The following is a 17,961-nucleotide window of genomic DNA, read 5'->3' on the forward strand; positions in this document are numbered from 1 at the left end:
ATTTTGCTAAACGTTGTGGATTTCCGATGACACCTCTGCAGACGGCTATCCCTTTGAGGGGAATTGATGCTACTCCTTTGGCTAAAAATAAACCTCAGTTTTGGACCCAGGTGGTAATGCGGGTCGCCCCAGACCATCAAGAAAATTGCAGATTTTTGGTGTTGCATAATCTGCATGATACTATTGTTCTGGGGTTTCCCTGGTTACAAATTCATAATCCAGTTTTAGATTGGAAATCTGTGTCTGTGGTGAGTTGGGGTTGTCGGTGTGCCTTTAGTGAGGCTCCGGTGTTTTCCACCTCTCCTCAGTCGCATGATGTTCCTGATTATTTGGCGGACTTTTATGATGTATTTAGTGAGAATGAGTCTGCGTCTCTGCCTCCTCATAGGAGTTATGACTGTGCAATTGAACTGAGCCCGGGGTGTAAATTTCCCAAGGGTCGGCTCTTCAATTTATCTGTACCCGAGCACGAGGCTATGCGATCCTATATTAAGGAGGCGTTGGAGAAGGGTCATATTAGACCATCCTCATCACCCTTAGGTGCCGTTTTTTTTTTTGTAGCCAAAAAGGATGGATCATTAAGACCTTGTATTGATTATCGTGCCCTCAACAAAATTACTGTTAAATATCAGTATCCGTTACCCCTGATTTCTGATCTATTCTCCAGAGTTAAAGGTGCTTGCTGGTTTACCAAGCTTGACCTCAGGGGGGCGTATAATCTTATTCGCAATAAGCATGGGGATGAATGGAAGACGGCGTTTAATACTCCGGAGGGACATTTTGAGTACCTGGTGATGCCTTTTGGGCTCACTAATGCCCCTTCTGTCTTCCAGTGCTTCATGAACGATATTTTCCGAGATTTTGTCGATAAATTTTTGATTATCTATCTGGATGATATTTTGATCTTCTCCAAGGATTGGGATTCTCATGTGGAACATATTCGGACTGTGTTCCGGATCTTGAGGGAGAATTCCCTGTATGTCAAAGGATCTAAATGCCTTTTTGGAGTACAGAGGATTTCTTTTTTGGGATTTATTTTGTCCCCGTCAACTATTGAAATGGACCCGGCCAAGGTACAGGCCATTTACGATTGGGTTCAGCCCACTTCTTTGAAGGCCCTCCAGAAGTTTTTGGGTTTTGCTAATTTTTATCGGAAATTTATAGCAAAATTTTCTAGTATTGCCAAGCCATTGACTGATTTGACTAAGAAGGGTGCTGATGTGTTAAATTGGTCTCCGGAGGCTGTTTCTTCCTTTCAGGAGCTGAAGCGAAGATTCACCTCCGCCCCGGTTTTGCGGCAACCTGATGTCTCACTTCCGTTCCAGGTAGAGGTGGATGCTTCTGAGATTGGTGCAGGAGCTGTTTTGTCCCAAAAGGATCCTGTAACATCTAAAATGAATCCCTGTGCTTTCTTCTCCCGAAAGTTCTCTCCATCTGAACGTAACTATGATGTGGGGAATCGGGAACTGTTGGCCATGAAATGGGCATTTGAGGAGTGGAGACATTGGTTGGAGGGAGCTAAGCATCAAGTCGTGGTCCTCACTGACCACAAGAATTTGATTTACCTAGAGTCGGCTAAGCGCTTGAACCCTAGACAGGCTAGGTGGGCCTTGTTTTTTACACGTTTTGATTTTGTGGTTTCTTTTCTTCCTGGAACTAAGAATGTCAAGGCAGATGCCCTCTCTAGGAGCTTCTTTGCTGATTCTCCTGTGGTGACCAAGCCTGCTACCATCTTAGGCGAAGGGGTAGTTCTTTCTGCCATCTCGCCTGATTTGAGACGTGCTCTGGAAGAGTTCCAGGAGGACAAACCTGAGTGTTGTCCCAGTGGAAAGTTGTATGTTCCTGACCAGTGGAAGAAGAGAGTGATGTCTGAAGTTCATTGCTCTGCTTTGGCTGGTCATCCAGGTATTTTTGGTACTAGAGATCTGGTGAGTCGGTCTTTTTGGTGGCCCTCCTTGTCTCGTGATGTCAGGAATTTTGTGCAGTCCTGTGGGACGTGCTCCCGGTCTAAATCGTGTTCTCGGTCTAGTGGGTTGTTGATGCCTTTGCCTGTCCCCAAGAGGCCATGGACCCATATTTCAATGGATTTCATCTCTGATATGCCTGTCTCTCAAAGGATGACTGTTATTTGGGTGATTTGTGATAGGTTCTCTAAGATGGTTCATCTTGTACCACTCCCTAAGTTGCCGTCTTCCTCTGAGTTGGTGCCCCTGTTTTTGCAACAGGTGGTTCGCTTGCACGGGATTCCTGAGAACATTGTATCTGACAGAGGAGTTCAGTTTGTGTCTAGATTTTGGAGAACTTTCTGTTCCAAGCTGAGAATTCAGTTGTCCTTCTCCTCTGCTTTTCACCCTAAGACCAATGGGCAGACAGAGAGAACAAACCAGACCTTGGAGTCATATTTGAGATGTTTTATTTCTGCTGATCAGGATGATTGGGTTTCATTTTTGCCCTTGGCCAAATTTGCTTTAAATAATAGAGCTAGTTCTGCCACTTTGATGTCACCTTTTTTTTGTAACTTTGGGTTTCATCCTCGATTTTCTTCAGGGCAGGTGGAGCCCTCTGCCTGCCCAGGTGTTGACACTGTGGTGGAGAGAATGCACCAGATCTGGGACCAAGTGGTGGATAAGTTATCTCTCTCCCAGGAAAAGGCCCAGCGGTTTTCCAACCGACATAGGACCATTGGTCCCCAGTTTAAGGTTGGTGATATGGTGTGGTTATCATCAAAAAATATTGCTATGAAGGTGGCTTCTCCTAAGTTTAAGCCTAGATTTATTGGACCTTACAAGATTTTGGAGATTATTAATCCGGTCTCTTTTCGTTTGGCTCTTCCTGTCACATTTAAAATCCATAATGTGTTCCATAAATCTTTGTTGAAGAGGTTTGTTGAACCTGTTGTTCCGGGGGTGGCACCTCCAGACCCTGTATTGGTTGAAGGTAACATGGAATATGAGGTAGAGAAAGTACTGGATTCCCGTCTGGCTAGACGGAGACTCCAGCATTTGGTTAAGTGGAAGGGTTATGGTTAGGAGGATAATTCCTGGGTCTCTGCCTCTGATATTCATGCCAAAAGATTGGTGCGTGCCTTTCATCGGGCTCACCCGGATCGCCCTGGTGGCATGGATGAGGGTTCGGTGACCCCTTCTCAAGGGGGAGGTACTGTTGTGAGTTCATTTTCCCCTTCACTACTGAGGCCCGAGGAACTCCCTCTTCTGGTGAAGAAAGGTAGTGAGCCTGATTATCAAACACCTGAGCCTGATGATGATGACTGGCTGAGTGGAGTTACTGACTGGATATAAGGCTGCCGACGCCCTTCTGGCCTGCGGGTGATTTCTCTGTGGACTTCTAGGAAACCAGTCTGATTCCTGCTCATCTAAAGCTAAGATTTCTGCTTTGCCTTTTTTGCATTAGTGTTTTGTTTTCCTTGCTTTTCTGGATTCTGCCATTCCCTGCTGGGGTGAGCTGAATCTCCTTTTGCCTGTTGCTCTGTCTTCAGAATATTCCTGAGTACTGACATAGCCTTTTTTGAAGCCTAGCGTCTTCAGGGCCTTTTTTACTGTCAGTTTGTTGGCTCTTATTTTCATAGGGTTTTTTACGGATTGCAGACAGCAGCCTTCCTGTCCTTTCCTATCTAAGCTAGCTTGGGCCCCATCTTTGCTCAGTCTATCTTTCTGTCTGTGTTTTGTTCTTTCTTCTTGCTTCACCGTCATTATATGTGGGGGGCTGCCTTTTGCTTTGGGGTCTGCTCTGGGGCAGTTTAGATTTCCCTTTCTGTCTTTAGGCTATGTAGTCCTCCGGCTGTGATCGAGGGGCCTAGGGCATCGTAGGAGCTCCCCACGGCTACTGCTAGTTGTGTTGATAGGTTCAGGGGTCTGCAATCCGATAGCTTCCAACTTCTCTGGTTTTCTGGACTTAGCTAGCATTTCTATTTTTGCCTCCTACGGTGACTCAATCATAACAGCAGGGTGAGCGTAGTTCAGGACTTGACAGCAGCTTAGGGCTTTAGAAACCGTTTAGTCATGGGGGCGGTGGAGATCTCGATCAGGGGACTGATAGGAAGAGACAGTCAGGGGGGTGGCCCTGACACAATGAACCGCAGGACAAACGATTGAACGACGACCTCGGACTGGTGAAGCGCTGGCGGTAGATAAGCCTAGGGCAGCCCCAGCGAAAGATCCGCAAGGAACGTTATTACGACTGAAGGAAGGTGAAGGTACCCGGGCCTGAATACGGAGAGCTATAAAGGAGCTGCGGTGTATGGCTACGGTCATCAGGAGGACGGCCAATAAACTCGGACCTGTTGCAACCAAAATCTGCCTCCGTCTGGGGTCTGTGTCGTCTGGTCGCAGTAAGCAGTGGACCACCTCCCAATCCGGGCCGTTACCACACTAGAACCTGATGCCCCTATGCTGATGTGATAGGCCCAACTTCTACTATGTTGTTGATCTCTACCACTCGGTGTTACACATTCTGTCTGTTATTGCCCCATTCTTCTTGTTTGTTATCTCCCTGGTATTAATGCTTTCCTTAATTGTCCTATTTAAGATGTTCCACCTTCGTATGAGGCTGAATTTTTGATTAGCAATGTGGATGTGGAAGAGATGCTCCCACCAGAAGCCCGCCACAACTTCCAGGTCCCTCTGCAGGATCTTTGGAACACCCAGCGACTTTCTGTCATAAACGTCACGTCGGCTCTGGACAAAGGGGGTAGAGTGCCGCTACCACTGCCCGGACTAAAAGAAGGGTATTTATACAGATGTGCAAGCAACGATTCTCACAGACCAACACAAATGGCTTCTGACAATGAGATATTACTGAGTCCAGGAGGCTGAGATCTGAGGAGTTGTGGATTAGAGTTATCAGTAATTTGTGTAATAGCTCAAAACACATTGGGGCATGTTACTAATGCACCAAACTCTGGCACATAGTGCTGCATCAAGTTGTAGACCCATTTGTTATGTTTTCATTGGTCCATGTACACAGGCCATGCTCAGATCCAAATACCCAACCCAAACAATGGGTCTCCTGTCCGTCCTGAGTCAACTGTTTATGGGAACACTCCTGCTGGTAGATGCCCTCAGTCTGCCCAGAGAATGACCACTTTCGGGTAGACTTTACATAAACCCTGCACTGCTTCGTCCCAGTAGTCCAGTAGTCCTGAGAAGTTTGGGACAGGTGACAACTATGGATAGGTGGAGGGCCTGTTACAGATTTTGCATTGGGGTCTCTAACCTTCAGTTCTTTGACAATCTAGGGGGCCATGTATTATTGCATTTACTCCATTTATGCGGATTAAAGTTCATTGTTTTGTGGTGCGCTAAAATTATTATAGTACTCCATTTTAGTTTGGATCTTTAATTATAAAGCCATCTGGTGAATGTATGTGTTAATGTGGGACTAGAGGGGGGGATCACTTGGCTATTAGTGCCCATATGGCTTTACATGCCCTTACACTACTATTAACCAATAAATATACACTTTAGAAGGTCACATGGATAGCGCTAAGTACAGAGAAAGGACCAGTGATCTCTATTGTTCGTAACTCACATGGAAGTTAAGGGGGCGTGAAAGCTTAGGTGCGATTATGAGGAAGATTCAAATGATAATATTTACATTGTATTATAATGAAATGCCCCTTTAACGGGACTATCTGGGACTATTTAACTTTTTTTTACTGTTGACCTAAGGACTAATTGGCAGATAGTTACTAACTACCTGTCTGTTGTACCTGGCATCGTTATCGGCCAGCACACAGCACCTCTTCTGCTATCGATTCAGCGGCTTCTGCCGACATCACGCTGACAGAGCAGCTGCTTCTCTTCTCCTCTGATATAGGGCTTGAATAGTGATGTCATGCTGATTGACAACAAGCTCCCCGCTGGCTATCTGGCTGTCAATCAGCATGACGCCAGGCTGTCACACCCCATCGACAGAGCATCCCGGAAGAGGAAGAGCTGTTCTGTTGATGTGAATCAGCTGAATCGCCAGCAGGAGCGGACAGTGCTGGGTGGAACAGGCAGGTAGTTAGCAACTACCTCCCTGTTAATTTTTATGTCTATAATTAAAAAAAAAATTCCTGGATAACCCCCATAAGAGAAATGATATCAGTAGAGCCACCTAGAGTATTGTAGACACCAAAAAATGATCTAGAGTTTTAGGCTGAGGAGGCACAGCTATTTTGGATGCGATCAAAGTCAAAGATGGTTGTATGCATCGCAGCATAATGCAAGAGAACGGGGTCACACTAAAATCCGCAAGATACTATGACTGCGACAAGAAAGTCGAAAAATGTCCATCTGTTCCGGCTTTGCTTTGTAATGAGACCCTATTCTCCTGCATTACACTGCAAGATTGCATGGTCTTACAGCACTTGTGTAGCTCCAGTATTAAAGCCTGAGGTCTGCAACCCGTGTCTCTCCAGAGTCAGAGTATGCTGGGATTTGTAGTGTTGCTGCAGCTTGAAAGCCAGAGGTCTAGACTGACCTTCCTGTTTACCATCCAGCAACGTCCCTTTAATCCTCCCAGAAGCAGCATCTGTGCGGTATTAAAGTCTGCGCTCTCAGAAAGTAATCCTGTGCTGCATTAATGTCACTGCCATCCGCATACGTCCGCGCTCCTCTTACTTCACAGGACATGCAGGGTAATGCCAGGAATGCCATCTTCAAAGCACATTCAGAATTTTCTAGTTAACATGTCATTGGAAATATAAGCCACTCAGTGAAGCTCTGTTGGTCGTCTGTTTCTGGGAAAGCTGTGTGACAACTAATACCAATGCCATCAATACCAAAGCACCCAGCTTTCCTAATCCCCTGAATAGCATTCCTGCCTAGTAATGTAATGATATATTCCCTGTTTTTATATCTCTGCTTAGCAAGGTCTGGGAGACATGGACGATGACACATGGGAGCTGTTATAGCAGATTGTAGTTATCACCCAGCTTTACCATTCTCAGTTAGTAAATGATTTGATTCCCAGGTGCATCCAGGCACCTCTAGGGGGAGCTAAATGTGTATGCATTTATACAGTAAGCACCGAGCTCAATGGGAGCTGTATACATCTGTATGTAGTGACTTCCCCCTAGTGGCAGCTGCGTGTAACTACAATGAGAGTTCATTTCACAGACACCTTTTGGACCTCTATGGTATGTATGTATTTCTTTACCTTCCCTGTTGACTCTACATATTGTGAGATCAGTGGCAGCTTTAAAATAAAAAAAAGCACAAAACATGATTTCTCCATACTGTGAGCAGATGTTTATACTATCTGTGTCAGTATGGGGCCACCTAGTGGGTTTGACGTAAACTGCAGCCTGTCAAGGATTTTGGTAGAATTTGCTGGAGTTCTTTGTGGAAAGCTGGCATACAGGGGTGTCGCTATAGTGGGAGCAGGAAGTCCCTTTCTCCCATATGAGAAGACTAGTACTATTAAAGATCCTTGGTAGTTGCGGGGCCCTACTGGAAATTTTCCATTGAATTCCATTAGTTTCAAGTCACGGAACTGTTGGTTACAGCCCTAAATTTGCCTGGACTGTCCTAATTTTTCTAATATAGTCCCGGTATTCCAAATGTGGGTGGTCCTTCTTGGCAGGCTTTGCGAGCATCGGGGGCATTCTTGGGCAGGGCTGGGGGCAGGACTTAAACGTCCCCCACCCCCCCAACACTAAAGTTGTTAATTTTGGACATACCTGTAGGCCACTAACCTACACTTTTTTTAAAAAAACATCTTTTAACAATCCCAACTCAAACATTGATGACAAAATCTAAAGCTTTCACTACGACGTCCGACCATTTGCCTTTGTACAGGGTGTTTGTAAAGGTGGGATCTGTTGTACCCTTCCCGGAGTGTCTTTACGAGACCCAAAAGCCGCAGATCCAACAACAGTGCAAAGAAGGAAAGCGACCAGTGCTATGTCCTCAACTTTTGGCAAATGACTACAACATAGACTGGTGCAATGTGACCTTGGTGAGTACCATGTGTAGTACTGCGTATGGCCACCAGGTGGCATAGGCTCACACAACAATACACAAGTTCAAAAATGCGTGTTTTTTTGTAAAAATTATATAGCGCTAATCTATTGAAAAATATGAATTTTTATGCTGAATTTGCTATGTAGAGAATTATTTATTTTTATATATAAAAATAAAAAAAACTCAGCAATATGGAAAATTCCTTTAATTCATCATCAGTCCAGTATTTCCAATAATCCAGCCATTGTATCCAGTTAGTAATGATCTCTGATTTAATAATTATATGTTTTACATGCTTTTCTATGTCTATTTGATCATCCAGACCATTTAATAACCTGGAGCCCAAATATCATGTGATAAATGCTGAGCTTGCATTGGTTTATGTTATAGGTAGATGAGTCGGGATCCTCTCCTTCTCCTCGAAGTTTTCATCCGCTGAAATGGGATGCGACATTTAATCCTCCTTCTAATGAATTAGGTGAAACTGACTACATACCAGATTACCTGCTGACAATGTTACTTCCCATTCTCATCGCCCTGTTGCTGTGCATCCTGCTTTCCTATGTTATGTGCTGCCGCAGGGAAGGAGTGTAAGTATAGAGAAGCGAAATACAAGACTTGTGTACCCCCCTTGTCCATAGCAAATCAGACTGCTGTAAGGGGTTTGCCCATCCTCAAGGGGATTTATCAGTAGAATCAGAATTGGCAGCGGACCGGATCAATTTCTGTCTCTTGGGACCAAAACTAGGACATTGGGGAGACATTGTTACTTCATGAAGATGGTTGTGCCTAAGCTCAAGATGTAGACATACTGTGGGATAGCGATGAAGATGAAGGGTCAAAGGAGTAGCATCAGGGATTATGGTGAGACAGATGGTGTATGCGATAGATTGTGGAAGATAGTAGGGCTCATTTCATGGAGGATGTAGTACATGGGATTACGATGATTGACATGGCGTTTGGGATGAAGGACTGGTGTTAAGGATCATATGATGATTGACATGGTCATAATGGCTGGTGTGATGTTAGAGATCATGATGATAGGTGCATGGTTAGGGATAATGATGAGTGACATGGTGGTAGGGATCATGATAACTGGTGAGATTTCAGGGATCATGCTGATCAGGGTGATTTCAGGAATTATAGTGATTGGTGTGATGTGAGGGATCATGAACATTGGTGAGGTGTCAGGGATCATGGTGACTGTTGTGGTGTGAATGATCATGAAGATGGGATACATCACTGTGATCAATGATGCGGTATTGGGTATGGATATGATAGTTACTGTATTATTATACAACTTGTATGATTTTAATCTCACACTTATTTTTTTATTCCAAGGCAAAAGAGAGACTCCGAGGCATCCGAGTAAGTATCAGAACTTCTGTCTCCTTCTTCAAAGCAGCTCCCCAGCAGTATTTTTTGCCTGTATAATATAGCATAGGCTATAAATAATGATGCAGAGGCTCCTTGTGAATACCTGTTTGAGTTGATGTGACATTTATACATATTTGCAAACATCCTCAGAACGTCCTGGAGGCTATCAGGACAAAAGGGAGACTCTCCGGACTCCTATTTAAGCAAATCTCCCAGGCCATCATGAAAATGTCAGAAAACTATTTTAATTTACCAATTTCCAGAGGTTTCATGTGCCACAGAGTCCCAGGCGGCATGGATGGGGGCGAAGAGAATGTAAACTTGGTGTGCAACATTGAAAGGGGCGTGCCCATGTCACAAAATTTCACCAGCATGCTCTGTGTGACACTTAGCTATTCATCTCCCAGATGTCCACTATCTGTAGTTGGTGCATCACTGCTATTTTGATTTCTTCTTCCCATCTGATGTGGTCAGGGCTGCCACCAGCAATTTCAGGGCCCCATACAAGCAAAATTTTCAAGCTCCCTTGAGACACTGCCCAGACCTCACCCCAGCTCAGCCTCTACCCCATCGAAACTTCCACAGTCCCCCAACCCCCCACTCTTGGAAAACTCTACTTCTGTACCACGTCCTCACCAATCACATATTAACAGTTCCCATCGAACACCATATCACATACATAGCCAGCAGCTTTTGTTTTTGTCAAAAGATTTTTTTTATGCCTGCCACCAGGACATGGTAGGCTCTTTTGGCAGGGCCCTAGTCTGCTCTATCTTATTAAAAAAATCTTAAAATACTCACAGCTCTTTTTTTAGGTATATTTTTCTTTAAGGGAATGTGTCTTATACATTTTTTTAAATTACCAATAAGACCACATACAAGGGACAAATACCATCACACCATGACTGGACCACATATTACCATGATATAGTGACCAAATAATACCACATACAAGGAACAAATACCACCACACCATGACCAGACCACATATTACCACCACATAGTGACCGAATACTACAATACTGATCTTAATAAAAATCCACAATACTAATATTACCATAAGTGCCATTATACACAGGTGCTCTGTTCATAGCATAGTGTAAGTGTACAAGTAATACAGCAATTCACTAGTGACATTATACACAGGAGCTCTGTATATAATGTCAGTGTACAGGTAATACAGCAACTCACCAGTGACATTATACACAGGAGCTCTGTACATAGTGTCTTTGTACAGGTAATACAGCAACTCACCAGTGATATTATACACAGGAGCTCTGTATATAGTGTCAGTGTTTAGGTAATACAGTGACTCACCAGTGACATTATACACAGGAGCTCTGTATATAGTTTATAGTGTACAGGTAATACAGGGATCACTCATGATATTATACACAGGAGCTCTGTGTATAGTGTCAGTGTACAGGTAATACAGACTCACCAGTGACATTATACACAAGAGCTCTGTATATATTGCACAGGTAATACAGTTCGCACCAGTGGCATTATACACAGGAGCTCTGTATATAATATATAGTGTCAGGGTACAGGTAACACACTGACTCACCAATGACATCTCTAGTTAAAGATACTCATCTTCGCTTTTCTTCATCCAGCACAGACTGCCATCATTACTTCCAGTCAAGACTCGTCTCTGCAGAAAATAACATGGTTATCTAGAGCACTGTTTCCAGAGCACATTCCCCAACTTCTATAATATGACAGATGAAGAAAAAGTGACATAGTATTGTCCTGCACAGTAACAGGACCCCACATTGAAACAGTGTCCTCAATAATAAAATACATCACAGCAGTAATAATATCCTTTATTTAGGTCCTACAGTAATAATGTCTCACATCCTGGTCCTTTCCTGTAATTACGTCCCCCATCCTTGCCCCTTGTGTCTCATTCTTGGCCCTTTGTGTCTCATTCCTAGCCTCATATGTCTCATTACTGGCTCCATGTGTCTCTGTCCTGCCCCATATGTCCTTTCATCCTGGCCCCATGTGTCTCCATCCTGCCCCCAGGACACATATGTCCTCCCATCCTGCTCCAGGCCCTATATGTCCTCCCTTCCTGCCCCCAGTTCCCATATTATCTCCCATCCTGACCCCAGGCCTCATATGTCCTCCCATCTTGCCCACAGGACCCATATGATCTCCCATCCTGGCCCCATGCAAAAAAAAAATAATTTTTTTTTCTCTTTAACTGGCTGCGGTCCATCAGCATTCTCTTCCGCTTTGATGGCACATGGCAGTGATGTCATATGCCGATGACGTGCGCACTGACATCAGTTGCCGGCCTCTGATTGTGGAGTACAAGCAGAGAAATTTAGAGGCCAGAGATGGGTGTGGATGGGAACAATCTGAGAGCTGCTAGGTGTGATATGATAGGTGATGGAGTCATCCGGTAATTCACAAATCAGAGCCTGATTTCAGATCTTTTTGCTGTATTTTAAGTGTCCTGAAACCCTCTTTGCTCAGCTTACCAGAGTACTCCTAAATGAGTTTGGGTGGCTACTAAGATGGTTGCAGTTAAGCTTCTTTCACCTTGTGTGAAGAGGCAGGCTTGTTCCTTGGTACATAGCACTAGGGGCTCATTCACATTTAGACTCACTGCAGCTTTGCCCTGCTATCTAGAACCAGGCTCTGGCTCCAGAAATTTCTTTGTTCGATGTTCATTAAAGATGGTGGTTTTTTGATGCCACTCTATATTACATGAACTCTATGTGCCCATCATGTTGTTTCTGGTTCTTACCATTGTATCATTTATCATGTGTGATCGCTTGTGCTTCACAGACTCCAGTTAGTTCATCAACAATCAATCTTCTCCAACACGGAAGAGCTACGGCATATGGCTTCCAAAAGGGATGTTCCTCGACCCCTTTCCACGCTGCCCATGTTCAACGCCCGCACTGGACAAAGGACATCCCCGATGGAGTTGTCAGAAGATAGCGCCCATGTACCTCTCATCCTGGCGCAGCAATAAATGTTCTAATGATCCTTCACCAATGCTCAACAAGGTATATAGTATATACAGAGGATGAAGACAGCCCCCTTATGTGTTAGTGTATGAGGTGCACCGACGGTTTATGTTCTGTTGTGTAAAAATTTCATGGTGACCTGTAAATAGTACATGCATTGACATTTTATTATATCTGTAAAAGTGTGCTTACGTCTTTTACTTTTCCTAGGAAATGAAGTCATTCGGGAAGTTGATCTCTGAAGGAATGAATCCTGCAAAATGATGTTTCCTGCTGTAGTGTATTTGGTATTAATGCAGTCAATGGTTACATAATAAGCTGCTAAATAAAGTTACTGTCATCAGAATATACAGAATACCAGCTAAATACCCTTCTCACCTTTCTGGGAGCCAAACTTCGTGAGATCTGAAATGGTGGTTCTACTGGTTGTCATCTCACCTTGCAAGGAACAGATATAGCTATTAGCTAACAATCAGCTTCGTCACATAGAAATAACAAAGAAACACGCAACATTTTACAATTTCGTTTATTAGGTGAAGATAATTTACAGTCAAATTATGACAAAATAAGTAATAATGGGATATTGGCACGACAAACTTTGCACTGCCATATAAGCCTGGTTGGTAGGGTCCTACAGCAATCCTGAGAATGCGGATGCTCAGATATTATTCCCTGTGATGAGATCATTACCTATAAAATTTTAAGGATGTTTATGTCATAGAAAACTGTTTGGAGGTCTGACGTTATGAAACATTAGGTAATTATAAGAAACAGGAAAAAAGAGAGAGAGAGCTGCCAAGACCATGGTGCAAAACTGTTATGGAGGACAATACTTTTATTGAAAACATTTAAAAAAAATCATACAATATAATCAAAGCAGATGCCGAAAATGCAAGTACAGACAAGAAAGACAATTGGTGGGTGAGCTAGTCAAAAATATCCATGATTACAGTTGTGCTCAAAAGTTTACATACCCCAGCAGAATTTTTGCTTTCTTGGCCTTTTTACAGAGAATATGAATGATAACAACAAAACTTTTTCTCCACTCATGGTTAGTGGTTGGGTGACGCCATTTATTGTTAAACTACTGTGTTTTCTCTTTTAAATCATAATGACAACTCAAGACATGCAAATGACCCTGATCAAAAGATGACATACCCCATTTCTTATTACCGTGTATTGCCCCCCTAACTTCTATGTCAGCTTGGAGTCTTTTGTGGTATATGTTTATGAGGTAATTTATTATCTCAGATGGTAACGCTGCTCACTCTTCTTGGCAAAAAGCCTCTAGTTCCTGTAAATTCCTGGGCTGTCTAGCATGAACTGCGCTCTTAAGATCTCCCCAGAGTGACTCAATGACATTGAGGTCAGGAGACTGAGGTGGCCACTCCAGAACCTTCACTTTGTTCTGCAGTAGCCAATGACAGGTCGACTTGGCCTTGTGTTTTGGATCGTTGCCTTGTTGGAACATCCAAGTACGTCCCATGGAGGGGATTGCATAAAGTATACCCACAAGAAAGCACAAGTACATGGATACGATGAGCTCACCCACCAACAGACCCGACTCGTGTTTCACAATAGCTTCATCATATCCACTACTTCACTACTTGCTGCTATTGAGTCTTACTGCTATTGAGCTTTACTTATTCTGGGATACCTGCATTGCATTATTATAAAATTAGAAATCCTTTATACTTACATGCTCTATATTTAGTGCTATGGGCATTAACCCGGGTGCAGAGAAGAGCGACCAAGGTTATTAGGGAACTATGGGGTCTGCAATACCAAGACAGTTTATTACACTTGGGGTTATTTAGTTTGGAGAATCGAAGGCTTAGGGGTGATCTTATTACAATGTATAAATATATGCGGGGACAATACAAAGACCTTTCTAATGATCTTTTTACTCTTAGACCTGTGACGGGGACAAGGGGGCATCCTCTACGTCTGGAGGAAAGAAGGTTTAAGCATACTCACAGACGCGGATTCTTTACTGTAAGAGCAGTGAGACTATGGAACTCTCTGCCATATGATGTTGTAATGAGTGATTCCCTACTAAAATTTAAGAAGAGACTGGATGCCTTTCTTGAAAAGTATAATATTACAGGGTATATACACTAGTTACCTTAATATTGCGTTGATCCAGGGAGCTAGTCTGATTGCCGTATGTGGAGTCGGGAAGGAATTTTTTTCCCCAATGTGAAGCTTACTGTTTGCCACATGGGTTTTTTTTGCCTTCCTCTGGATCAACATTGTTAGGGCAAGTTAGGATAGGATATGGGTTGAACTAGATGGACTTAAAGTCTTCCTTCAACCTTAATCACTCGTACGTTACTATGTTACTAAACCAACCCTATGGTAATTCATATCTGGTTTTATATATATATATATATATATATATATATATATATAAAATCATTCATGGATATTTTTTCGACTAGCTCACGTTCCAATCATCTTTGTTGTCTGTACCTGCATTTTTTAAAAATGTATGCAATAAAAGTATTATTTTCAGTTACGGTGTTGCACCTTGGTGGTGGCACCTCTCTCTTTTCATATACATATTCTTGTGCCTCATGGGAAACCTTAACTATGTAGTAAAATAAAAATTTGGGCTATTTGAGATTTATTTAATTATAAGAAACACCATGAATTTAAAGTCAAGTTTTTTATGCAGATACTTTCCTCCATATGCTTTGTGTTCAGTGCTCATGTGATGTCCATAAAGGTCCTCCCAGATATCATCTCAGATAAGGGGGAGAATGGAGGCTGAAACCTCCACTGATCCGGAGGGCAAAGCGCTTATCAGGATCCCATACAGCATCCAAATTTTATGGATACATTGCAGCTCTGTAACATAGGAAACTGCAATTGGTCTTGTAAATTATTAAGAGCTGCTGTTGTGAAAAAAATGGATTGTATACAGATGTCAAAAAAGAACAAAAAATTGTCCAAGTTTTCTGGATTAAATTATGTGCGATTTTTTTATACGCTCTTGTGAACGTGCCCTTACAATGGAATTCATTGGTTTCATTAAGTTTTTTGTGGTTTTGACAGAAAAGAGCTATTTTTTCTGTGAAATGCGGCCAAATCTGCAACAGAGGCCTCTAACAGATTTGTCAATGCAGATGTGAACAGAGCCGTAGCCATACATTCTTGTAATTCCCATTCATATCAATGGAGAGTGACTGCATATTGAACCTAGCATGAGTTCTCCACTAAGTTGACCTTTAGAACATATCTATCTTTATTTTGACGTATCATGACGTTTCTTAGTATTATATCCACTCAACTATTTTATAAGTTTATGTCTTATTTTGAGATGCCCATAGTCATAGCTAATGACAATATATGTGCTAAATTTAGTCTGCCATATCATATACATGTGAGGTTGCTTGCATATGGTCACATTTTGAGGTCTATACTATGACTGCAACATCAGGACCACCTGTTTTCCTTGTGAAAAAAACTTTATCATAGAATGCTAAGGTGATCCAGGAATCTAGGTGAGGTGAGCACAATGTGGACCCTGAAATGATAGCATTTTCACTATATATATTCCATAATTTTCCTCAGGATCAATAAAGTGTATTGTATCGTATATCATATATTTAACTGTAGCGCATATTATTTATATATATATATACACACATACACACACACATATCACTTTCTCCAGTTCATTTTCCTTAGGCAACTCACATTTTTAGTCTCTGTACCTTATAAGATCTGCTCTTCTGCTCCTTTTTATGCCACAAGGACTTGAATTGTCTTCTGGAATGCTCATCATTCTGGGTTAATGTTCTGGATTTGTTTGCCCCCATAAGTTCCATCCTTCTTTGTGGTCTCCAAATGCTCCATCTTTACCTTTCATCGTGTTATTCAAATGTCTTTTCATGCCTCTGGAGTTGGCTTTACTTCTTCAGTTTTCTGTCAGTCTATGTCACTTGTAGTGTCTTCTGAACATTGGTTCTGTAGACTCCTCAGCATCCCTGTCTGTGTTCTCTGCTCTTCCGCTTTCTTTCTGGCTTTACTACACCCTTTGACACTATTTTTCCCTTTCCCTTTGGTTAGTGTGGCTTTGGTACTTAATGTAGACTGCTACATCTGTGCAGAACCCGCTTATCTTGACCTTCTCGCTTTTGAACCTCTGTAGACTTCTCCTGACACTTCTAGACATACTTTGCTAGCATCACAGACCCTGTAGAATCCTTTATCTCTAGTCTAGTTCTCCTCAACCAGTGTTTTCCTAGCAGTTTTCAAACTACAACTCACAGCTGTCAGGTTGTCCTGGGAGGTGTAGTTGGCAACCATTGCAGAATTACATGTTGGTGGTCACTCCTCTAAGTACAGTACAGCTATGCCTTCTCCTGTCTATGCAAACCCCAATATGACACTATCACATGTACTCCTCTTTTTTCATGCTGTTAGAGCATGCTGGAAACTGTAGTTTCATTGTCATATGTCGTAGATCTTTGATTCACACCCACCACATCTATGTCTCCTGGTAGACCCTTCTCCTACCTCTGAAGACCTCACACCCTTTATACACAAAGACCAACTGTTAGGAGAACCACAGGTTGGAGATAACTACTATAAATTTAAATCTTTGTTTCCTCTGTGGACCCTCCTTTCTACACTTAGAACCTCTTTTTTCCAAGTTCAACTTTTTGGGTTTTAATCCTGAAGGAGAGCCACAGATTACCGACTCGATTAACCACATCTGTGCCTGCCTCCTAGATCATTCTTTGTTTCAGAAGACTCTACTTCTACCTCTTCACCGTTCTTTGCATTTCTTGCTTCCCTATAGAAAGTCTGTTTTAGTCTCAAAATCTGAATAGTCATATAATACACCTTACCAGACATCATATGTCTTTGCACATATCCTCTCTTATTCTCCAAGTCTTCAAATGCTCGCCTCCTCCTCTCTCTGGTCTCACTGGCCTTTGCACCTCTCTCCACTCCTGCCTCCCACACTGGTTCCTGTTTGTACAGAACACCCCACTCCCTCTCTGACGACTGACATACACAATGTGTTCCCAGTGAAATCCAACAAAAAGCCTTTTTATTTAGAAAGCTTGAGTCTAAAGTTCACATATGGGGAATGTCCACACTACGCTTCTCATCCAAACCACCAAAGTCCTAGGAGGCAGAATTTTTTAACTATTGTTCAGCCAGTAAACTAATGGGGAATCTGGGTCTTTAGGGTGTGTGCACACGTTGCGGATTCTGCGGCGGAATTTTCCGCGCGGATTTGTCTAAATCCGCAGGTCAAAGGACCTGCGGTTTAGCCTGCGGCTTTCCCCTGCAGTTTGACACGTGTCACGGAGCAGGTGCTAAACCGCTGCGGAATCCGCACAAAGAATTGACATGCTTGTGGTTTTGAAACCGCGGAAAAATCCGCACCGTGTGTGCTCTTCAGTTTTCATTTTCCATTGCTTTTAGTGGTACTGTACACCGCAGCAGAAACTGCTACGAATCTGCAGGACCAAAACCGCTGCGGATCCGCAGCAGAAGCCGCAATGTGTGCACACTGCCTAATGAGGTGTTACTTTACTTAACGAGATTGTGAAAAAAAGCATCAACTGTGAATGGGCTAAGACACACTACCAAATGGACAAGAGTGACGCGTT

At 42.9% G+C, this 17,961-nt stretch overlaps 1 protein-coding gene across 1 annotated transcript in view; it reads left to right on the plus strand.

The window, feature by feature from the left end:
* The window catches only part of SGCA (sarcoglycan alpha), a 29,262-nt gene extending 15,604 nt beyond the window's left edge, over window positions 1-13,658 (plus strand). The window contains exons 4-9 of the mRNA XM_073572789.1: window positions 4,546-4,744; window positions 7,803-7,962; window positions 8,358-8,557; window positions 9,309-9,335; window positions 12,144-12,367; window positions 12,539-13,658. Coding sequence (XP_073428890.1) covers window positions 4,546-4,744; window positions 7,803-7,962; window positions 8,358-8,557; window positions 9,309-9,335; window positions 12,144-12,333 — 776 coding nt within the window. The 3' untranslated portion in view covers window positions 12,334-12,367; window positions 12,539-13,658. The remainder of the gene's footprint in view (window positions 1-4,545; window positions 4,745-7,802; window positions 7,963-8,357; window positions 8,558-9,308; window positions 9,336-12,143; window positions 12,368-12,538) is intronic.
* Window positions 13,659-17,961: the final 4,303 nt, after the last annotated feature.

This window comes from Dendrobates tinctorius, unplaced genomic scaffold, assembly GCF_039654945.1.
Source record: "Dendrobates tinctorius isolate UK_male_01 unplaced genomic scaffold, ASM3965494v1 ptg000032l, whole genome shotgun sequence".
Classification (NCBI taxonomy): Eukaryota; Metazoa; Chordata; class Amphibia; order Anura; family Dendrobatidae; genus Dendrobates; species Dendrobates tinctorius.